At 43.0% G+C, this 17,533-nt stretch overlaps 1 protein-coding gene across 16 annotated transcripts in view; it reads right to left on the bottom strand.

Annotated features, from left to right (window-relative positions):
- Positions 1–17,533, bottom strand: part of PROM1 (prominin 1) — a 158,494-nt gene that overhangs the window by 97,889 nt on the left and 43,072 nt on the right. For 10 of the 16 annotated variants that reach the window (XR_012787800.1, XR_012787784.1, XR_012787789.1 and 7 more), the window contains exons 3-4: positions 1,978–2,036; positions 200–226 (exon numbers count right to left, since the gene is read on the bottom strand). Coding sequence is in view for 5 of the 16 variants with exons in the window: in XM_075569043.1 (XP_075425158.1) it covers positions 200–226; positions 1,978–2,036 (86 nt within the window). In the remaining 11 variants the exon portion in view is untranslated. Of the gene's footprint in view, positions 1–199; positions 227–1,977; positions 2,037–2,214; positions 2,363–17,533 lie in introns of those variants that run through there. The other 6 variants (XR_012787790.1, XR_012787796.1, XR_012787798.1 and 3 more) reach the window with 3 other exon arrangements.

Below are 17,533 nucleotides of genomic sequence, written 5' to 3'. Positions count from 1 at the left end.
TTTCCCTAAAAACTTCTGTGTAAGTGAAACAATCAGACATGTTACATTTTATTCAAATCTCAGCACATTGTTTTTTTTTACCCAACTGTAAAATAGGGTTTATTACTGAATGCATGAATAGGTTCTGTTCCGTTAGATGTAATGCCTAGAGATCAGACAATAAGATTTACATATTCACATTCCAATGAGAAGATATTACCTGAAGAGTCAAGACAACATTTTCTGGCTGTAGAAGTCAAAGCAGATGTGGAAAGCATGTAATGAAGAGGCAGCATGCACAGAAACATGTTATACACGGTAATGTATGATTCAAATAAAGAACACAATCTTAGTTAAAAAAAAATAAAGAGAAAAATTGAGGTTACAAAAAACTGGAATAAACGGTAATTTCGCTCAAGTGTAATGGAACCATAAACATACTAAAAAGAACATCTGTTCTTCATATTAAAACCTGTTCAGAAGTGCCTGGCATGCTTATAAAATGATTTAGGATAATGGCTCCCAGAAAGAGGCACCACTAACAACCTTATTCAATAGCCTCCAAAGTGGCCAACCCACCGGGATTGGTCAAATAACTGCTCATTGTGTTAACGGCACTCAGTGATACAGGGAATTGGTAACTGGGTACTTCACGTGGCAAATGTACAGACAGTTCCCGTTCGGCACCTGCATTCTGACATGGCCACAGCAGCCAGACGGTTATTAAATCTCTTTTTCTTTTTTTACGATTGGGCAGTTTTTCTTTAAGATTTATATTATTTAAAACACACTTTAGGACTCAGAGGGGATTTATTTTATTCAGTTTGTTCTAATATCTCAATTGCTGTAGACACCTTGGTGTTTTAGGCCCCTTTCAGTCAGGATTGGGGGGGTGGGGGGGAACTGAACAACGTCCTCTATTGTTAGTCTAGCACAGCAGTACAATAAACACAAACAAACTAGAGAAAATAAAAGAGACCATAATTCTTCATTCACATACAGTATATAAATAACAGGCGGATCCTGATTTGTTATGTTTCTCTGTCCTTCACCAAACTGGAAGGGGCATACAAGGCATATGGGTTTGCAATGGCGTAGGAGAGAAATGAAACTGGAGTAGACAGCATTGCAACTTTAGCGTTTCATGAACAAGGCCTCTCTGTGGGATAGGATGCAAAGCTCTTACATGGCACAGAAGACACTGTCTGATACGTCGTCTACTTCTTTTGTCTCATAAATATAGTATTTACTCAATGTGTAACTATTTAAAGTGACAGATCCACCTACAGCCAAAGATAACTAGTGGCAGTAATAGTGGATTATATCCAAGTATTTTTAAATAATTTATGAAAGTTTATGTTTTTTTTCCTACTTGTTACTGTAACAATGATGGCGCGGTCATAGTTGGAATTACATTATAAATGCAGTAGAACATGATAGACAATGTACTCATATTTCAGTTATCCCCTGTGTGAAAATAAACGAGACACTTTCCCATATTTAAAATTAGTTTAAAAAAAATATGCTATTGTGATTTTATTAAAGGAGTACAAAATCACCCATATTAAACGCAATACAATTCACAAAAATTGGTTCACTTTTTTTTATAGTATCAGTATTAAAAGCAGCAGTCGTGCTTTCCTTTTTTTTTTTTTAAAGGAAAAAATAGGTTTGAAATAGGAGGTCTCAGGAACTGCGTTAATTTGAGCTACGGGGACGCTTCTTGAGTTACTTCCTTCCATAGAGGGTGCCGGTAGCATCTCCAGCTGGGCCGCGTGTGGGAAACAGAATGGCGGCTTAAATGTCTCGTGGGCCTATAGCAACCCGTGATGTCATCCCTTGCGTCTTCCTATTGGCCCATGTGACAAGGACCTTTAAATCTCTGGAGCTGCTACCGGCACCCGCTACAGAGATAGGAGATAGATATATATATATATAAATATAAAAACACATTTGTGTACGTGTACCAAGTAAAGCAGTAGATGGAGGTAAATTTACCTTTTGATAATCCCCAAGTGTCTCACCAAACTTCTGCTGTGCTATCTTTCTCACAAGCTCTGAAAGGAAATGAGAGAGAGAACACGTTAGTATTACAGTAAGTAATAATAGATGGCTTAAACTGTGGATGTGGGGCATTTACATCCAGCTAGCAGGGTTGCCAGGTGTCTTCTCCAAAAATACTGGACACAATGGTGAAAGGTGCGACGCGCTCAACACACACACACACACACACACCTCTTGCCTCTCTCCGCTCCATGCTGTATCCTCCTCTCCTTGGCCCCACCTCCAGGCTCCTGACACCACCTCCTGATTGGCTGCTGCTGGGTAATGCAGCCAATCAGGCTGGAGGAAGATGACCAGTCCCCTAGCAATAGCTCTGCTCTCACTGCTCTGGGAAATTCCGCAGCAAACCCCAAGCCGGTCAGGTCACCAAGTCCAGAGTGGTAATATCGGACACGTGTCCAGTATTACCTCATTGTTTACTGGACAATGTCCAAATACACGACAGTCTGGTTGAATACTGGAATCCTGGCAACCCTACCAGCTAGTCAACTGTGGAACATAACCTTATTAACATTTCACACACTGTTACATGCTTAATTGCAAAGTCAAAATAATAATTGATGCACATTAAAGCTCAGTTCGGAATAAAGGGAACTGCTCACTGGACTGCCAGCAAAAAAAAAAGTTAAACCTTTAAGAATGACCATTCATTTTAAGTTAAACTCAGCAAATACAATTACTACACAGTACATGTCAACAAAAAATCAGGAATACATAAAAATAAAAAATGGGTGCCTTTCCAATGGGGTTTAGAGGGGTTCAGTCTAATTAACTTAGGATACATGTATATAGGGCAGTATACATGATCAAGGGGATAATACTATGAAACATAGGATTGTTCAGAACATGGAAAATGGAACAGACTAAGTCATCCAAATGGCCATCCTATGCCATATTAAAACAGACATGTAGTGACCAGGGAAATCCTGATAACAGAAGACAGCACACCGCAGTAGTAATCCAAAAAAAAAATGTGTATTGTGAACACAGGGCCGCCAACGTTTCGGTCCTCGTAGAGGGACCTTCCTCAGGGCGATGCACATTTTTTTGGATTACTACTGCGGTGTGCTGTCTTCTATTATCAGGATTTCCCTGGTCACTACATGTCTATACCTTCATTATGGGACAAGCATCTGCCTTCTGACAAAGGTGAGTGCAAATCTCCATACCAATGACTATATTAAAACAGAGAAACAGTAATTGTCTTAAAATACCATAATGAATGCACTTGTGTTTTATCAGAAAATAATCACTTGTGTCTATAGGCTTCATTATTTATTCACTGGAGTTACACCAGAATATATTAGTGTGACAATAGCCACCTCACATCACATTAGGTGCCACCACATTATACTGTATATATAAATTCATAAGTAGATTACATGACTTAACTTTCTGTGAAGTAATTTGAATAGCCACATCACATTCTTAATTACACTAGTTAAAAGAACATTATTCAAAATGGTAGGTGTGACCAGACTAAAAATGGAACAGTAAAGAAGTTTATATTAAAAAACATTGGTAGACTGCATACATATTACAGTAATAAAGGTATGTACTGTATATGCAAACAAGTTGTACAGTAGGTTTTGCATTCACGTTGACAATGCGAGTTTCATTAGGAATAGGCAGTGTTGTCAGGTGGCTTGTCTAAAAATACTGGACACAATGGTGAAAAGGTGGGACGCACGCGAGAATCATTGGTGAGGAAGATTGTTATATACACACACACACACACACACATTTTCTGACTGGTACGTCATTGTTTCTAAATTTCAATCCAAGTATTCACCAATTTGCACCAATTTAGATTCTATTTTGTACACAAATCTGGGGAGAAGTCTTGGGCGGGAGCACCCTTCAGAGGATTTTTTTAGGAAATAGAATATGAAATAGTGCAAATTGGTGCATGTTTGGAGTGAAGTTTAGGACAAATTACGTAATGGTCAGATCATTTATAACTAACTTGCCTGCAGTCATACTGTACATGGCGAGCAATACTAATCTTAATGCTCTTCCCACAAATTCCAAGATTGTTGCACCCCTCCTCATCCTCGCTCTCCCCTTATCCTCACCCCTCCCTTCATCCTCTCTCCCCCCACCGCCCCCCCTTCATCCTCCCCCCCCCCTCCCTTTCATTATCACCTCCACAGGCCAGCCAGAGAAAACACACAAAACAGTGCGCGCGCGACACACACACACACACACACACACACACACACACACACACACACACACACACACACACACACACACACCTCTCTCTGCTACATGCTGTTCCGCCACTCTTTGGCCCCACCCCCAGTCTCCTGCCACCTCCTCCTGATTGGCTGCTGCTGTGTAATGCACACACACATGTCCCCCCCCCCCCTTCACACATACATGTCCGGTATGATCTCTCATTGTTAACCAGAGTAACCAAATACTGGGCTGTCCAGTTCAATACCAGACACCTAGCAACCCTAGGAATAGGTCTACCTTAATTCACCAATGTTGCCTCATTGCTGTCAGTGGGTATCGATGGCAGGAGTTACAGGATTCAGATGCTGTAACAGAATGTATTACATTTCTTTATCCTGATGCAAGGTGAGCAGAATTTATAAACAGGGGTGCGCAATCTTTTCTCCCTGCGCCCCCCTGCCTGCTCTCCTCCCCTGCTCGTGTCCTCCTCTCCCCCCTGATCGGCTCTGGCGTCAAACGATGCAGTGGGGTCATGGGACGTCATGTTGCCAAGACAACGTGACGTCATGTGACGCCAGGATACCATGATGATGCGTCGTTGGAAGCCAAGGTAAGTTTGTTACAGAGGGTCCCCGGCATTTAATTTAAATGCATTGGGTGACAGCGCGGAACCTCTAACTGCCACGCCCCCCCAGAAAATCTCTCGCCCCCCTGCTTTATAACATAAGATAGAGGAAACCTCTGTCCAACAGATCTAAAGCAAAAACAAAAAATTAACAAATTAACCGGGATGGAAATATCCCAGAGCGCCTGGCGGTGTCGGAAGGCGCGGAGAAGCGGCGCAATAGTCTGGGAGGTCACCGTGTCGCCAGAGGCTCCCCTTGCAGGGCGCCACTATCTTTCACGGGATCCGGCGCAAGCGCAGAACAGACCAAGAATCCAGCGGCCATTAAGAGAAGGTGCAAGTATGCACAGTGAAAGGCGGCCATTACAGCGAGTACCCCGCAGGGGAACTACAATCCCCAGCAGCCCCTGGGGCTGCAGCAGCCAACCGCGCGGCCAGATTCCCCTACAACATAGTGGATACATTTGGCGTGCGGAGCGAGCCACGCCAGTCGGAGCTGGGACAAAGAGAGGGTAGCGTGTGTGTGCAGGGTGTCTGTGGCCCCTGCACTAGGCCAGAGACCCCCATAGGCCCCGACTCCCCCTTTGAGCTTGTGGCTGCTGCAGGGACAGGCACAGCAGATAGGGATACTGCCCCTGTAGAACAAGCTTGAGGGATACAGCCAGGACGCGCGGCGACCTGGCATCTGGTGGAATGGGACCAGATCACCACACAGAGAGAGACAATTACAGTGGGACCCTACAGCTGGATACCACCCCACGTGGAGGCAGACTCATCGCTGACTATGACAGCGTGGGACCAGAAAGCCCCCCCCGTGTCTTCAGTCGGCGCTACCGGGTGCAGGAGCCACGGCAGGTATCACACCATCTCCAAGTGCACCAACAAATCACATTTTAGTTGTGGAACCTTCAGAGGAGAACAGGGCTCACACAGAGACAGATGTGTAAACCGATATGGATGTGAGAAGTTGCAAATAGTTTCAAGTGCCAAGTAAAGCGTAGTCTTCCTCTCCTTATGAATTATGGTGAAGGTGCCCTGCCTGCTAGCGGGTGAATTATAAATAGATTTTTGGAACCTACACCAGCACACAACATAATAAAAAGGAGAAAAAGGCTGTCATACAGAATTTATAATGAAGGTATCGCAACATTTTTACAATGTAAAAACCTGCTAAATTTACAAGAATCCGTTCCAGCTTTCTGTTGATAAGTCACATCCAAAAGAAGAGTGCTTTTTAATCCCATAACAAACACTTTCCAGATGGGGACCTGCAAAGTACCAGACACTACTTAGCATTTAAGTGTTATAATGAACATTCTATCCATCATTCACATGGAACAAAACTGCAATGATTCAGAAGTTCAATAAAATCAATAAATGCATTTTTAATTAATTACCATGGAGGGAAAATTATTTGATATGCAGCATTAAAATCCAAATAAATCCTGGACAAAATAGCTTTTTCAATATTCTAACTGATCTGTAGAAAACAGCTGTAAAGTGTGTAGAAAGAGGCCGAGTATTTTAAGTTTCTTGCAGCTACTGTGTGGGAGTCCTCCCAGCTCCTCCAGTTTCCACTGAAGAGAATCTCAGAGGGCAAGAAGAAAGATGTATAGCACTTTCCCTCACCCTATGGGAGATATGGCCGCTACGGTGTGAGTGTATGTGTGGGTGGTGCGTCACCTGTGGCTCACAGGAGGCCTGAACCTCCGCCACTGGGAGCCTGGGGTGCACCTTATTTGTCTGGTGACAGCGCCTCCACCTGCAAGGGATCCCAACGGGGTGGGATAAGCCCCTTACAGGAACATTACCAATAATACACACATATACGAACAACCTTTACTGAACACAATAATATTGGTACCCTGTACGACACAGTAATATAGGCCCCAACCTGATACCACCAGTGAGTGTCCCCAAAGTACATTGGGTGCCAGGCACCAATACCCCGGTGTCCCTTTTCCCAATGTCAATACCACCCAAAGTGTTAGAGATCGCGCTATCCCTTGTAGTGTTGGTGCACTTAGTTGAGGTACCTGCCGGGTACTCCAGTACCCGGTGCGGCAGACTTGGCAGCAGGGATCCGCTTGATCCAGCGACGTCGTCGTCCGCCTCTGCATGGGGTTTATTCCGGCGTGAATAAAATCACCTTTGAGAGTCTCTGTACTTAGTGGTGGTCAGGTCCCAAACCACAGGCTGCAATCACTGCACGGCGTCTTCCTCTGTGCTCCTGTCATCAATCAGTAAATGAGGAAGCATCCCTGTCTAAGGGGCCTTCCCTGAAACAACCACAATCTGCTGGGTGTCTACCTTGGGCCTAAGGGGGGATACACTAACTGAGACACTGGCTGCCTGATACAGCTGACTTCCAAGACTGGCGTGGTCCCCTTAGTGCGCCAAATGTATCCACTCCTCTCCCTGCATTGTACCTAAGGCTCATGGGACTTGTAGTTCCTTGCGGAATCTGTTGGAGTAATGGCATGCGCAAGGTGTACCAAGATGGTCACCACAACTCAATAGATCATGCGCGTCTTCTATGCGAATGCGCGAGTCTTGTGCGCATGCTTACCGGCATCCCACCGCAGAGCCTCCGGAGCACTCCCTACAGTGTTGGCTCTCCTCAGCAACCTCCCTGCAAGCCGCACTCTCGCCAAGGCGTCCTGGTTGCCGTCCCCCTCACGCAGCCCAGAGGTAAGAGGGGTACCTGGCATCAAAGAGAAAACACAGAGCGCACCGGAGGCAAGTATAAATGTGCATTAAAACAAATATTAAGAAGTGAAACCTTACAATGGAGATATTGTGCGGTAAGCAGATCAAAGTTCACTGTTCATCTAGCTGGTTGGACGCCACGAAGGTGCGGCACTGTGCAACTTCATGTCCCACGCACTGGGACAAATTTTCTGTAGTCGATTAAGTTGATCTGACACTTCCTAGTTGCATCCGCAGTGGGGATTCCCGGCGTGAAGAATACTGATGTATCTCAAAGAGCTACGTCAGGCACTGAACAGGATCAACTGTGCTGTAACCACTTGTTTTTGCACAGCTTGGTGCTTCATCAGGGATCACATTACAGGTCAGTGTCTGACTTTATACCCCCCGCCCAGCGGGAGTCAATTGAAGGTAATTAAAGACAAGGTGTACAATTGTGATCTCATACATATTTAAAATCTTCTATAATACACATCACATTTATGTTGGTATGGAAAGGTCACCTCATACATATACTACCAACATGTTAATAGCATACATTAGAATTTAATTATAAAAATTATTTTGTAAAAGAAGATTAATTAATAACAATACTTTAATAATAATGATAAACATACAAATATTTTAAAATATATATTGTATAATGAATAATTAGATATACAAAACTGGGGTAAAGGGAAGGGGAAGATGGGAGGGAAGGGAAACAGAGGGGGGAGGGGGGGAAGGAACGTACAGGTGGAAAGTGGTTATAGATGTAGAAGCCAAGACTCCACACAGTCATTAAGACCCCCAGGAAATTTCGTTTTGAGAGAAGATCCAGTATTGTGCTCTTTTAGACAGGAAGAGGTCTCCATCACCTGCTCAAATATTGCTAGAGACCATCTCTATAGCCATAAATTTGATATGGTCAAAATTGCACTGGTGAACATCCTAATGAGTTACCCATCTGCTAAGTGGTTTAGATTGTTCTTGTAATATGAAAATATTGGTAATATTTCTTGGATGTTCTATTATGCGAACCTTGGAGGTTCCTTTTGGTTTTGCCTGCATATTATAGTCTGCAGCAGCACTGCATGACATACTACATAAAGTATAGACAAACAATAAATGAAATTGGTTATGGGATATTGATTACCGGTGACATGAGAATGTATTATTTTCTGGGTGATTATTATATTGCATATTTTGCCTTTGTTACACTTGTAATTGCCCACTAGGCCTAAGGTATCTCTCAGGTCTACTTTTGTCTTTTTATCAGAGCCCCCCCAAGATGGCTGGGGCCAATATGTTTTTCAGAGGTTGCGATTTTGTGAAGACAACTTTCGGTCTCTTGGGAAGGACATGAGTGAGTTATGGATCCACGTGGAGAATATGCCAATGTTTGTGTAATGCTTGTTTGATTGTATGATTGTATGATTTATAATATTGGGTGATGAAGAATGACGTTTGTTCATAAGATATATGATCAGTTGTTCAATTACTTGGAGAAGAACAATACTTATTGGTTACATCCCTATTTTTAATCTCTTGTTTACAAAAGAGGGTGTTTATTTTTCTTTTTGTGTTGCAAGTGTGTAGTTGGTATAGTATACAAAGGTAATAAAGTATACATGGAGTGTGGGGAGAAGAGCCGAGCCTGGTGTCCCAGGCTCAAAAAGGTGGCAAGGGCCCAGCTGTCTGCAACAGAACTTCCGCGATTGTTCCCGGCACCAGCAGGCTCCTGAACCCTCTCTCTCTCCAGAAATTACTCGCCAAGCCATTGCTGAGCAAACAGGCTCAGTCCCCTCTACAATTGCCCTGGGAACTAGGTAGTCTGAACCCCATTAATCCTGTTCTTGGACCTGTACGAAGATTTAAGTTTATTGTTTTTAATAAGTGAGAAATCTTGAAAATCCTACCAGTTGGTTGCTCTCAAGGAAGTAACTTGGGGAGCTCTGCAATACATGTTGGAGTCCACCTGCGGCTATATTTAATGATGCAGCTCATTCTTAAATTGCAGTCCATGAGATGTAATTTTCTAAAGAAATTACCTTTCTGTGAATTTAAAATGGACGTGGCCATGTAAAGTAAACAGATTGCCATGATTATTTGGATAAAGAAGTGTCTACCGCTCTCCGGTTATGTATGATGGTTTGTAAACATGTGTACCGGGTACTGGGTGCATACGGGAATAAGGTATGTCAAGATACAGGGATTGATCGCAAAAGTGATCAGAAGGAATCCTATTTGCACTCACTAGTACCGGAATGATCGGCCAGGAACAATTCAATCCTTGGGGTCTCCCCCATAGCCGTACAAAGAATGTTTAAAATCAAATTTATTCAACACATCTATTATAATATGAAAATCAATAATAAAATAACCACTATGTGGCTCAGGCGAAGGGGAAGGGGGAATGTGAGCAGCGGGGGTTTGGGAGAAGGGAGTACAGGTATATATATTAAAATTATATTGCTCCAGTGGTGTTGATTAACCTCTGGTATGTCTCCTATGTACCATATTGGCATCTATATCTGTGTAGGTAACCCTTGTGATGCTGGACCTCACGTGATCGCAGTATTATTGCTAACTGCGCCGTGTTATTTCAGTGTAGCTGTGTATCAACTATTGTAAGTTGTAATCTCAGCCCTTTAGACAACTGGTTACTACTCAGATGAAAGCATAGATTCAGCTATCAATCTTATGGAGACATACGACCTGAATCTCTCTGGCTATTCAGAACGCCAGTGTCACTCCGTTCGTTATCCCGTTCCCGCGCGCTTCAATGACGTCACAGAGTTGACGTCATCACGTACCACGTACCGACGTACGTTTCGCGCCACTGGCGCTTCGTCAGGGTAATGGGAGTGGTGATGGAGGTAAGACCTCCCTCCTACTTATGCGGATGATCTCAGATTTAACAATATAGCAAAGAATACATTTTTGATGGAGCACTTCCCTGAGTCCCTTTTTTTAATTTTTTTTTTATCTGGGCTGGAAACAGGGCGTCTTAAGAGCTCAGCCATGTTAATTTTAGCTCCAGGAGCCGATTGGTTTCCGAGACACTTACATGGGAAAGTACCACCGGCAACATCCACTCCCGGATAAAATGGCGGTTTAAATCCAACGTGTTGCACGGGCCAATTGGAAGTTGTGACGTCAGTCATTACAGCTTGGTATTGGCCTGCAAGACGTGGGATCAAAAACATCAGGAATTGGCAACACCTTTCTCGGTATGTATCTTGGGAACCAGAGGATCCCCGTAGCAAAAATGTACGCAATTCAGCTCCAGTGACCTGATATAGATCGATATGATCGTGACACAGAGAGATGGAGAGCAAGAGAGAGAGACTGTATAGAAATCGTGTTATTTGCTGTTAAACACATTCACATTGTCCGTGTCAATTTGCACCAGCGACATATTCATGTGGTTTGGTAATCTCATAGGTTACATTTGGAGCAGATCTCTTAGAAGTAGACATTAATGCTGCCTCAAACCTGGTAAATCTATTATAAAACACTCCACAAAATACTTGCTGGTGCAAATAGAGCAAAACTGGAGCAAATCAGCTGATACATTGGCACAAAGTAAAGCAGCATCAATATGGCACAAATTGCTTTTGCTAGTTTGAGACACTTCTACATATATCCAATCGGCTTCAGTCTTGTGCAGAGGTTACACAAGAAAAATACTTCTGTCCACTCTAAACAAAGTAATATAAACAACGTAGTACTATAGATTGATGCAAAGTAACACGTATTCCATATGATGTGTTGTCTATTCCGGAGCTAGGGACACGTTTCGGGAGGTTCACACAGTAGGTACAGTTGTCCTCAAGGAGTTTACCTCAATGTAATAATAATAATTAAAAAATCTATTACTCTTAGTGACCAGGTCAATCATCCCAAACTAATCCTGCTTCTGAACAGAGATACTCAGGCAATGGGTGCACCTAGGGACTGTTTAACTCCCAAACGTGGAATTGATCAACTCCTGTGAACCTTGATTATTAATTGCATTTTCCTCTCAGACAGAGACTAATGCCAGCTGCCCGGCTGCTCTCCGGCAACGGATTGTGTCTGTTACATTGTCCCTGCCTAATCCCTTTAAAATTGTTAATAGAAGCAACAGTCCAATTTATTAGGGTATATCAAATGACTAACCTGTGCAGCCATTTCCATATCCTTTCAAAAGATCTTAATAAATTAATATACATTTTAACAGCTTACCTAATTAAAGGTCCAAAAGCTTAACTACAAACAACACAATGACAAAAGCCAAAGATGAACTATGTACAACTGTTGTCATTGGCTTATACTTAGTTATGGAACAAATAATAGAACAGAAATAAGTGGGATTTGTCTTTTCATTGTATGTAGCTTTAATAAGTGATGGTGCAGCGGCTTCTCATAGCCCAGGGGTGGGCAACTACAGTCCTCAAGGGACACCAACAGGTCACGGTTTCAGGATATCCCTGCTTCAGCACAGGTTGCTCAATCAGGGTCTGAGCCACATTATGCTGAAGCAGAGACCTCCTTAAAACCTGACCGGTTGGTGGCCCTTGAGGACTGGAATTGCCCAACCCTGCCATAGAGAATACAATTACCTTGACAAATAACATGCACACCATTCCAATGGGTTAATAGAATCCATCTGTAACATTCCTCGGTAGGGGTTGTAATTGTTTGAATTTCCCCAGTAGCGATCCCGTTTCATACTTTTGGTTCATTTGCATTTCAAGGTCAGGAATATGTTTTTGTTTTACTGGCAGGACATTAGCCCTTTTACCACTCCGATGCCCTAATCTTCTCCCCAGGGTTCATAAGCTAGGAGACGCTCTCCACCAACAATAAAAATGCTACGCAAGTACACCAGTACAATATATAGGCTGTTAATTAAATAAGTATTTTGTTGCTGAATTTAATAGAACTGGTAAATGTATTTCCATCTGGTCAAACAAAATAGATAACCAGAAGTGAAGCAGATTGATTTGGTGTGTGGTTAGAATGTAACTGAAAACAATCATCACTGGTGTACCTATTTAAGTTCGATTTAGTCAGTGTCTTTATTGAGCCAAAGAGAATCAAGACCCGGACTCTGAAGACACTGAGGGGAGCTTCTTTCAAATCCCGCTGTCAGCTCCTGTGACTTTGGGCAAATCACGGATCTCCTTGCAGGGAAGAGACGCATTGTGCCTGCACAATTATATGTACAGAGCTGCATACACTGTCAGTGTTTTACAAGATTATTATATTATTATTATTATTATTAATAATGATAGTTTCCCAAGTAATCAGAATCTATGTATACAGTGCTGCATATATTGTCAGTGCTTTACAAGAACATTATTAATGATAATTTCCCAAGTAAATCAGGACCAAATTTACTGTACGTAAAAGATGTAGTCAACTTAGTTTTACTCACTTATAATGCAGAATAACACAAGAGTTTCCTTAGGATTCAATGGCAGTGACCATTTGTTCATAACAGTCACCCTGTAACCAAGCGTTGTGTATATTTTTTATATTGATAGAGACCAGAGCTTGAAACAGAGATATTTGCTTACTGGGAACGTTTTAGAACAAGAACATTTGATCAAAGTCGTGTGTGACAAGTAAACAGAAACAACAACTTGTACACGTCACATATTTTGGGTTTTCAAAAGAATGTATATTCGCTGTGTTATTTTCTCCAATACATAACTAGTCCCCAAGGCCTAAAACCCCAACTTGCAGCAAGTATTGAATAGCAACTCAATATTTGTGTTGATCAGCGAGTGCGCAAGCAAGCTTGACCAGACATAACCTGATTAGATCAGTACTTCTACATTCTATTAATAGGGAGCTTAACTTCAAACCATCTGTTGGGCTTTCTGCATGCTAGATATTTCTAGAATGAGATTGAAAATGATTGTATACATTTTCCTTTATTGTTGATCAAGTAAATAAATAGAAAGTTCAAAGCAGTGAAGTATAATAAAAAGGTACAGTACAGGTGCCATTATTAATATCTGATTGCAAGGGTCAAATATATTATACACATCCACAAACCCCCCCACCCCCCCTCTCCACGTGTGTACTTGGTGATAATGAAATATATATCTCAAATGGAAATATTACTGTATGCTTATTTGCATGTTTTAAACCGGTCTGCAAGCCTGCCTTTCACCATTATCACCCAGCACACTGCACCTCCACTGCAGCAAGGGATTCTGGGAAATGACATGCAAATGAGCACACAGTGCCACCTTTTGCTACAAAACTGTATAACATGGTCCCCTATAAGCTTATGCGTGCTGCATTTCACAGCTTTTGAGCACAGCCTGGGTTAAGCCCTTGGTCCCGCTGCGGCCGTGGACCACCAGCTGCTTGCCTACGTTCTGGGGGTCCCCACTGGCTCCTTCCGGCGTGGCTGACTGCATGCTTTGACGCATCAGTCAGCCGGAGCTACAAGGAGCTTGTGGTTACGGCGGGTGTCGCGTCACGTGACGCGCAAGGGAGCCAATCCGAGTTCCCCCTCTGCTCCCCCCTTCCGATTTCCCCCCTCTGCCCCATCCTCGTTTCGATTTCCCCCCTTGCTCCCATTCACCCCCCCGTGTGTATTTGCCTGGGGTGATCACGTTCATTGATACACAGCATCTCCACCTGAGAGGGATCCTAACGTAGTAGGATTACCCCTCACAGGACCCAATAGTCAGTAACCACACAGAGTATATAACAGCATATTTACTGACATAACACACTATAATAATAAGGCCATGCAAGGCCTTACCCACACAGTATGCCTACAGTGCAAGCCCACCACCTTGTCCACAACCTGATGAGATTCCCCCAAAATTATAAGGGTGCCATGGGCACCTAACCACCCGGTGTCCACAAGACAGGTCCACCCCAAAGCTTGTGAGGGCTACCCCTGTATATGGCCGTTGGTGCACGTAGATGCGATACCTTCCTAGTCTTAGTCCAGACCAGGCCGCCTTGGCAGATGGGTCCGCTGGGCCGCAATGTGGTCCCATGCCGCTCGGATCCTCAGGCGTCGACCTCTGGAGGGATTTCCCGCTGGAGTGAGTCCCTATAAGAGAGTCTCTGAGAGGCCCCAGAACAGAGCCCTGAGGTACGACGACAGATCAAAAGGATATGAGGACATGTTAGCAAAAGAGATAGAAAAAAAAAAAAAAGAGAGAGTGGTAGACATACTAAGAGAACCAGAATAGGACTTTGTTATGGATACTATGATACAAAGAGTAATCAGAAGCAGAAGGGTGGTTACAAATAATGGAAGCAGCAATAAGGGCGGAAAGAGAGTAATATAGCAAACTTCGGTCCATCTCTGTAACAAGAAAGGTGAGAAAGCATTGAGAGTGAAGGGAGGAGGTTGAGTAAGAAGCAGTGTAGAAGAACTTGGTACAGAATAAATATCTGTAAGTATTCCAACTGGAATTTACCTTAGTCATCACATGTTTGAGGGGAAGCGCAGAAAGGAGAAGGCTGAAAGAGTATCTTTGGGTAATGGCACTGCCAGTGACGTGTCAGAACTGCCAGTTAGAATCAGTGTCAACACAAGTCACCATCAACCTGCACTTCAGGCATCAGATGTAAAAAATCTACAGCAGTGGTAAGCAGCACGAGTAGATTCGAAATGACAGTGGTGCTAGAGGAGATTGGTGGAAGAGGTGGCGATTGTGTGTATACCACTGTGACAGAGATATAGATATATATAGTGCACAGACCGAAGAGACATTGCAACCATGTGTAGGAGCTTCTGTCCCCTCCAATCAGCTGCATAATGCCAGCACACTGATGAATCCTGATTATGTCCCACTCCTCCCATACACTGAGAACTAGTGATAGGTCATTAGGCACCTGAGGAAACAGGAAGTAGCTGCGATACAGCAATGATACCCAACAGGGGGTTTATGAGGGGCCTCCAAATGAAATATGTTATGGCAGATCCCAGGCAGTATAGCAAGTTTCTGAGCCTGTGGGGGGACTTCACACTTAGTAAGGCCCCAAATTGCACCCGAGCATGGGTGGTGTAGCTATCAATTACAGCAGGAGCTTCCAAAGTCAATCCCCAGAATGCTGTGCATATACAGCAAGGCATTGTGGGGCATTATTTGGAAAGCTCCCACAGTAATTTACAGCTATACTACCCATGCGATCTGCATACACGGAGGTGCAGTTTGGGGCCCTATGCATGTGCTCCCCCATGAGCTCAGGACACTATACTGCCTGGGATCGGTCAAACAGTTTTGTTAACAATAGTTTAAGGAGTAGGCAATATGATTTATTAAATTGGTGGTTTGCAGAACTAATATTTTCTAGCAAGGGGTGCACTGTATAGAAACAAATTGGGAACAGCTGATCAACAGAAACTCATTGGGACTGCAAAATTCTATGTACAGTACAGCGCTTCTTAGGAAAAATATTATTATAACTATGGTACAAATATAAACAATATTGTATAGACATTAATAACTGATCAGCAGCTATGAGTTATATATAATGCTATCAAAGAGCCTGGTTTATGTAGGACTGTCCCAGTTTCCACTGGTCATAAAAAATTAAAATAAAAACGACCAAGAACTGTAAATAGAATATTAGCTTTGTTAAAATAATAATATAATGTTGTCTCATGTAAATCTGCCCTGTATGGGTCTTCAAGAAATTTGGTGACCTTACTGTACTACACACACACTGCTTTACTGAGTGGCCAGTCAGGGGCTGAGGAAAGAAAAAGTAGTGATCCATGATGAATTATGAAGCAGTTCATAGGACCCTGCAAAGAAGAAGTCCAACTGCTCACCATTGTGCCTTACCCCAGACCTTTGGGATAAAATACAGGACATAATATATTTAGTGGCAGTAGAGCATGGACATAGCGGTGATGACACTCATACTGTAGGACAGGCCTGTCGAACTCCAGTCCTCGAGGGCCGCAAACAGGCCAGGTTTTCAGGCTATCCCTACTGAAGCACAGCTGTCTCAATTAGTGGCTCAGTCATACTTGTCAGGTTTTCAGGATATCCCTGCTTCAGCACAAGTGGCTCAAGTCCTTGAGGACTGGAGTTGACCACCCCTGATCTAAACACTTTGTTCTGTTGATATCAATCAGCTTTAGTGTCCCTATAATGTTCTCTAAATGTCACAAGAGCAAGCACTTTTTAGCCTTCTACATAACCCGTTCTCACTGCAGCAAGGAGGCGCAGGCATCCCCTTGCAATGTTGACTGCACAGCAATAGCAAGATACTGTAGTGCTATACTGTACAAGTAAATCTAAATCCCTTCAGTGGCAGAAGGGTCTACATGACATAGCTATTCATTTAGGTGCGACTGTGCTAAAATCGGGCACGACCACATGAAAACGCTCATTGAGGTTAATAGACGTTTTTGCGCAGTCTTGACAGACTAGCACTATTGCACATTAATGAATAATCCGCAATGTATCGGATTCCCCTGGCATCAAGGAGGTTAAGGGCAGAGATAGATGCCCCTACATTATAATTCTGGGCTCAGTGTTAAGAGATGAATGAACACAATACAGATCAGTGTTCACATGCATAAACTGGCACATACTACTCCATCTGGCAAGCGAATGACTTGGGCATAGCTACACATTTTGTGTGCAGTCTTCCAAGTGAGCTACATCTGGCAGCTTTAGAGGCTCTTCTGTTTCTTTCTCACACAAATCCATAACCACAAGGTATGGAAACATGGACAGAAGAGGTTTAAAAAAAACAACAAAACAAAAAAAAAAAACAGATTCATTCAAGGCACTATGGATGTAATAAACAAGATCTTTGGAAAATAATTAATCACGCTTATTAAGTTGACCTACAAGCACTACATATATTTTCTACCCCAACTACAGTACTACTAGTTATTGTGTTTTCTGAAAAAAAAAGCATCCTGATAGAGCAAGTGCATTATTTATTACCAGCCATTCACTGGAAATGACTGAATGAGACTCTTTCCTTCCTATTCAAGTGTACAGA

Source organism: Ascaphus truei, chromosome 1 (genome assembly GCF_040206685.1).
Source record: "Ascaphus truei isolate aAscTru1 chromosome 1, aAscTru1.hap1, whole genome shotgun sequence".
In the NCBI taxonomy this organism is placed as follows: domain Eukaryota; kingdom Metazoa; phylum Chordata; class Amphibia; order Anura; family Ascaphidae; genus Ascaphus; species Ascaphus truei.
This window is presented reverse-complemented; position numbering and strand designations above follow the sequence as displayed.